General features: G+C 39.3%; 1 protein-coding gene across 1 annotated transcript in view; it reads right to left on the bottom strand.

The window, feature by feature from the left end:
- The window catches only part of SLC38A1 (solute carrier family 38, member 1), a 61,698-nt gene continuing 54,771 nt past the window's right edge, over window positions 1-6,927 (bottom strand). Inside the window, exons 11-15 of the mRNA XM_006888175.1 lie at window positions 5,535-5,635; window positions 3,209-3,327; window positions 1,534-1,675; window positions 1,330-1,427; window positions 1-102 (exon numbers count right to left, since the gene is read on the bottom strand). Coding sequence (XP_006888237.1) covers window positions 1-102; window positions 1,330-1,427; window positions 1,534-1,675; window positions 3,209-3,327; window positions 5,535-5,635 — 562 coding nt within the window. The remainder of the gene's footprint in view (window positions 103-1,329; window positions 1,428-1,533; window positions 1,676-3,208; window positions 3,328-5,534; window positions 5,636-6,927) is intronic.

The raw sequence follows: 6,927 nt of genomic DNA, 5'->3' as shown, positions 1-6,927 counted from the left end.
TCAGTGGCCTTCACCACTACTGGAGGAGCAGGCCCAGTCATAGATGACCAAAGGAATGCTGACCAGGGAAAACAAGACGCCCAGGCCCAAGAAAAGGGCAGCCTGGAACAACAAAGAGGCACAGGTTATTCTCAGTCATGTAAACATTTTCCACACATACATGGGCGTTTGTGTGTGTGTGTAACCAATTCTTTCCCTCTCCTTTCATTTCCTCTTAAACAGGCATATTTCAGACCTATTCCGCACAAGGTTCTAGGCTATCACAATAAATAAAATATCACATAAAGTGAGTCACAAAAATTTCTGTTTTCTAGTGCATATAAAAGTTATATTTACACTATACTGTAGTCTGAGTCAAAATCCACACAAAAGCAATGCCTTTTTATTATTATTAAAAAAACCGAACACAACCCACCACCAAGTAGTTTATTGATTGCTCGCTGCTGTTATGTGCTGCTGAGTCAGAACGAACTCTTAGCTGACCTTCTAGCAGGTTTCCAGAGGCTGTAAATCACATGGAAAGAGACTGCTCATCTTTCTCTTGAAAAGTTGGATTTTAATCACTTATTTTTGTGTTGGAAATGTAACTCCTTACCACTAGGTCCCCAGAGCTTCCTACGTGTGCAACAATGTTATGACAATGATTGTAATGTGAGTATTGCCAAAATGTGAGAGAAAGAAAGTGAATACATGCTGTTGTACAAATGGCACTTAGAGGGTTCTATAAATCTCCCATTTCTAAAATAATTAAAAAGTAATATCTGAAGCTCCGCTTGATGAAACAATGTGTATTTGTATCTGATGTTATTATAAGCTGTGATGATCTTTCTAAAACTGTGTCATTTGATGCTACATAGATAGTACAAGAAGTAAAAGAATCTATTCAGAGCTGGTCTCTGTACTCAGCTGATTTCCTGGCTACTTGGGGGTAGCAGGTGGGTTGTTCTACCATTGATTGATTACATGACATATGGCTTCTTTCAACCAAAAAAAGAAGGGCTATGGAAACAGAGAGGTAGTTTCGTTATTCTTTATCAGCCATCGTTAAGTTTTGCTGACCAGAAAATATTTTTCTTTGAGAAAGAAGGGAAGAGGAGACATATTGCATTGAAAAGCAAAGCGGATTTCATTAAATAAGAAATCTGTCTCAAAAAGCCAAGTTCCATGAAGAGTTAATGAGAATTACAGGTGGATGGATGGCTAAATCCAGAATGTGGACAGCCAATCAATTTTCATTTACATTTACCCTTGATTGGATAACCAATTTAAATGAATTTACATTTAAGTGAAAAAAAAAATAACTAGAAGAATTAGAAGCATGAAACTTACCCAAATTCTTTGAGTTCCTTTATCTTCATCCTGGTTTGTAATTTTTAAGTAAAGAGATGAAGGGAGAATGAAAATAAGCATATTAGCTGATGTTACTCCTGCAAAATACAAAAGGAAAGTAAGTTTGGAGTTGTTGGTGTGACATTCTCACTTTCTAGAAGGCTGGGGAGGAATGGCAAGCTCAAAGTCAGTAACGTGCCATACCTACGACTCCAAAAATATCCTTCATGGATGGTATGAAGATCACCAGCAGGTTGATAATAATCAAGAGGATGAATGTAACCACGATATGACGACATAAATTGAACTTTGTTTTCTTAGCCAGTTCAAATAAAGATGAACGGACCTGCAGGAGAAGAAACAAAGATTCTGCAAGGCCAGCCTTCTGTCCCCTCCCAGAGCCAGAGATTTTGGTGCATGGGGGTCAGTGAAATATTTTGTAATGGTTTTTTATCACCATAATAATTTTGTACTTATGTGATTAGAGTTTTGATCTGGAGCTTAGAAGGAAAATATTACTGGGGAGAAGAGTAGGCTGTAATTTAAATTCCTAATTAAAAATAAAGTTGTTGTTTTCTTAGAGATCTAATTTCTGATTTTGTAATGCCCGCTGAATTTATAGACATCTTAGCAGTTTGGGAAGTATAGAGGCTTGATTTATATGAAAGTATTTTTATTTATAAAGAGGTAGATAGTTTTTCAAGGGTGAGGAAGTTTTATTTGTCTTGCCTACAACGTGAATGTTTATCCTCTGAATACATGCCATTTCCTTGTCATATATGGCCTAGATAAAAAATTCTACCTACAGTTCTCTGTGGAAAAGGAAAAAAAAGAGAGACAGATGAATTAGAATTAAGATTCATTCCATGATAAAACAGGCTCACACAGTATTGATTCTGACTAAAGGCAAACCCATGTGTGTGAGAGTAAACTGTATTCTCCTGGAGTTTCAATGTCTGATTCCACCCCCCTCCCCTTAACAAGATGGAAGTTTATTTTTATAACAACTCCTAGATAGCAAATGTCTATGGAGGATGTTGCTTTATCTCATTCTATGTCTGGGATAGAGGGTCAGGGAAAGAGAGGAAGACCTGCAGAAAGATGAATTGACAGAGTGACCACCACAGTGGGCTTGAGCAGGACAGAGACCATAAAAATGACTCAGAATAGGGTTCACTATGACTTGTCGTCAACTTGATGGCACTTAGCAGCAGCACCGCAGTTCTGGGAGTCTGAGCCCTTGTGGTGCCACTGTCTGAGCTTTTGGAGCTAGATCGCCAGGACTTTCTTCGACGCCACCTCAGGGCAAATGTGAACCTCACACTTTCTGTCTAGGAACAGAATGTGTTTACTATTTGTACCACACAGGTCATTCCACTATGTCATTGCTGTTAGAAGCCCTACAGTAGTAATGGACTCATAGCTGAACCTCCATCAAGTTTGCAGAGACAGAAGAAGAGATCATCCAGAACCCACCCACAGCTGACCCTTCCGCGGGCTTTCAGAGGCAGTTAACAACACAGGAAGAGACTGCCCATCCTTCTCCTGCCGAGCAGCTGGTGGTCTCGAACCGATTGCCTTTGGGACTGCAGCGCAGCTCCTTGACACCAGGCCACAAGAGCTCAAAAAAGCGACTAGCGGATTTAAACTACTTATTTCGGTGTTGGAACCATGACCCCTTATCCACTAGAAGACCTCTATAGACTATGCTAATTTGCTGGTGCCACTTCCTGCCACAGGGTCACGGGATCATTCCTGGGGTGGTGTCAATGACTCGGTAAAGGTACTGCCCACAGGCTCCTTCTGAGATGGACTCCAGAAGGCAGGAGTCAAGGGGATGCTCCCGCTTTCTCAGATTGCACTGGAGCCTTTTGCTCACCGTGAAAAACAACACCGGCACAGTGAGGATGACAGCGACAATGACAGCCAGCCGCACGGTCAGGATGAGGATATCGTCTTTACTCTGGTACTTGTGAAGTAGGTCGGAATGCACATTGTCTAAAACGAGGGAAGAGAAAGATCTGTTTGAAAAGAGACAAAGCACATTTCTGAATGGCATTTGCTCTCCCCTCCCCTTAGAACAACAAATTGAAGGGGAAGAAAACGTTCTGTCCAATAAAAAAAATTTTTGAAGTTGAAAAATCCCTTGGCAAAGACAAACCGTCCTAAGCAGTAGAAACTTCATTTGAAAGAGATTCAAAGCAATCACTAGAAGCGACATAAAATAGGAATGCTTAATTAATACTAAAACCTGGGGGTAAAGTAGAATTAAGACTAAAACATATGGTTTGAGAACAAAAACTTCTTAAACTAGCTTCCCCAGTTTGGTACCTGTCTTTAAACCGAGTTAGAGAAGCATTGGGAGGTGGGGGGAGGCAGCTGTGGGGGTGGTGGGGTTGGGGGGGTGAGGATTAGGACTGCAGGCTATGCGAAGCTTCTTTCAAATTCTCCTTTTTAAACTTCCAACACAGGGGTATTTTACAAATGTAATGCAAATGAACTCACTGTTTAGAGTCAGAGCCAACTCATTTGATCCTCCAGGGGTGGGTTGTAGGGAGGCTACAGGAGGACATTGCCCATCTTTCTCTCTCTAAGCCACGGGTAGATTTGAACCACTAGAGAGTCTGGACCTTAAGATAAGCAATGCAACTCCCTACACACTAGGCTGCTACAGCACCCTCACAGACCTAGCAGCTGTCAGGAAATCTTTTTTTCCATGTTTTTATTTTGTTTTGTAAAAGTATTTTAAAGCCAGGGATGGCAGTCACTGAGGGCATGGAAATGTGTACTTTTTTGGTAAGTGAGCATATCCTCTGTGACTCTTTCAAGGGTTTCTTGGTGTGAAGGCAAGGATCCTGGGTATGGAATGACAATTATAACTTGTACCAAAAAAACTTGCTCCTGTCTTTTAAAAAGGGATCATAAGTTAGAATAAAATTATATCCATCCGAGTTTCTTTGAGTCAAAGAGCAGCTGCATCTTTTTCCTTTAAACTACACAATAAAAAGTCAGTTGCTGTCCAGTTATTTCTGACTCATGGTATCATCAGAGACCTGTGTTACATAGAATTTTGAATGGCTGAATTTTTGGATGCAGATTGTCAAGACTTTTCTCTGAGGTACCTCTGGGTGGACTTAAACCTCTCACCTTTAACTTTGTAGCTTATCACTTAAATTTTAGCACCACTCAGGGACTCCTGAGTTAAATAAAAAGTTTGGTGTTCTATTACGTATGGAGGAGGTGGGAAGAATACACTAAGAAAAATCAGTTTGTACAAGTTAACAGTGAGGCTCACCCTTTACCCACCCTCAACCCCACGACTCTGCAGGAACTGTGGAAATACCATCTTTCATGCAAAAACTAAATGTGGCATTTATGTATTCATTAATGAACATTACTCATCATTGTTTGAGACAATGATAAAAACAACCAGGCTATAACCAGGCTAACCTTTCTCTCTAAGCTGAACTCAATCTTTCAATTTGCTTAAAATTTTAAAATATTTATGATTATGAAAGAAGGTCTTGAGGAAATATTATTTAATAGAGAAGATTACAAAATGTATCTACTTAAATTAGGCTCTCAAGAATAATAATAATGAATGATGCTATGCAGAGCAACAGGATAATTTGAATAAAGGAAAATGAAGAAAGAGAAGAAAGTAACCTCTGTTCACTCTGAGGACCGGAAAAGTGACAAATGAAACCATGCTGTTCTCTTTTTTGGATTTCATTCCTTTTAACCTTTATGCCATTTCTTTGAGCTTTATAAGACTCCAACCTCTCGTTTACAATTGAGCATTTTCTAATTAATGCAGAGTGTCAGGAGTGTAGCACTCTGCTCTTTCTCACTTTCAACATCTGTTTCTGTCTCTCTTTTCTATAAATAGAATCTGACCCAATGTCTAACATCAATTAGGAATGCCTTCTCTACTGAAAGTTTTCTCAGTAAACTTTTCTCAGTAAAGGTGGTATGCTCCTAAGACACAATTTCTTTTAAGGAAAGATTAGGAGAAAAAAAAATTATGGTACATTATTTCAGTAATAATTCTGCAGTTAACATGAGAAATTAAGTAGAACAGAAGACCATTAAAATCAATGAACAGAGGTTATTTGACTTCCATTTAAAAAATGTCATTTTAAATATTCATTTTTGCTCATTTATATAAATACTTATATTTATGTATTAGTAGAGAGGTTACTTACCATAGAATGTCAAGTAGCCAAAAATGGCAGTCAAGAAGTACATAACAAACATGGCGAAAAAAGAGATATTTGAAACCATCTGCATTTTTTTCTGTGATCGACTAAAAAGAAAGGAATTTGAAAAGAAATTAAAAATCATATTATGGAGTTTAAGGAACAGTATTAACACAAATGCAAATTTAACTTTCCTTCCACCATCTGAGGCAGATCTTAGCAGCTGAAATTAACCTCAATAATTTATGGCAGTTTAGAGTAACTTCTTTATATTCTTCTGAGTGAAAGTTCTATGGAACTAAGAGAGCCTTGAGTACTCATTCGTGATCTTTAAAAGAACACCAAGTTCTCATCTCAAGGACATGAAATATTTTTTAATATTTGTGTTTGATATTATCTCAATACCTAATGGCACACAGTGTAAAAGGCAGGACAAATTCAAATGTGATTCTCCTGCAGATTGTGGCTGAGCTGCAATCTGACCTCAGGTGCTCCATCGGAGAGCTGCTAGTCAGGTTCTGGTTTTCTCAGGAAACGGCCCCAGGGATACACAGGAAGTCTCTATGCCTCCAGAACATTCCATGCCCTACACATCACAGTCTGGACGAGGAAGGGCCTCATGCACCACTAAGGTCAAAGTTTGTTCTAGGTGAAAATGAGCATGTGAACTTCTCTAACTGCCTGACTAAATGAATCTACAGACTGTAGTTAACAGCAGACCATGATCAGTCATAACACTGGATGGTGCCCTAACAGAGAACCTGGGGTTTTATGAGAGTATATTAGAAGTCAGAAAAAGTGAGAAGTATGTACTTGTGAAAATAGCAGACTAACAACTGGACTGTTGGCTTGATAAGATACCAAAGACACATTTTTATGCCCTAAATAAAAGATCGCATACCAGAAGTCGGAGTAATGTATATTATTAGATTGCTGTTGCTGTGTACTGTTGAATGGGAACCAACTCACAGCTGACTCTCTGGCAGGTTTTCAGAGGCAGTACATTGCATGGGAGAAGATTACCCATGTTTCTTCTGCAGAGCCGCTGGTGGATTCAAACTGCATGTCTCTGGGTTGGCAGTGCGACTCCTTATTACTAAACTACCAGAGCTCCCTCTATGATTTGCCAGATGTAGATAATTAAAAATTTTGAGGTGTATAATCTATATGTATAAAAGGGTTTGCTGTTGCTGTTGTGTGCCATCAAGTTGGAATTGACCCATAGCTACCCTCTGGCAGGTTTTCAGAGGCAGTAAATCACACGGGAGATTGCCCTTCCTTCTCCCCTTGGAGCAGTGGTGGATTAGAACTGCCTGCCTTTGAGACTGCAGTGCAGCTTCTTGTCACTACGCCTCCAGAGCTCTCCTATAAAAGTGGTAATGTATATTAATATTTTATA

This window comes from Elephantulus edwardii, unplaced genomic scaffold (genome assembly GCF_000299155.1).
Source record: "Elephantulus edwardii isolate Elephantulus edwardi_28Jun2011 unplaced genomic scaffold, EleEdw1.0 scaffold00065, whole genome shotgun sequence".
In the NCBI taxonomy this organism is placed as follows: Eukaryota; Metazoa; Chordata; class Mammalia; order Macroscelidea; family Macroscelididae; genus Elephantulus; species Elephantulus edwardii.
The sequence above is the reverse complement of the archived record's forward strand: the minus strand, read 5'-3'. Positions and strand labels throughout refer to the sequence as shown.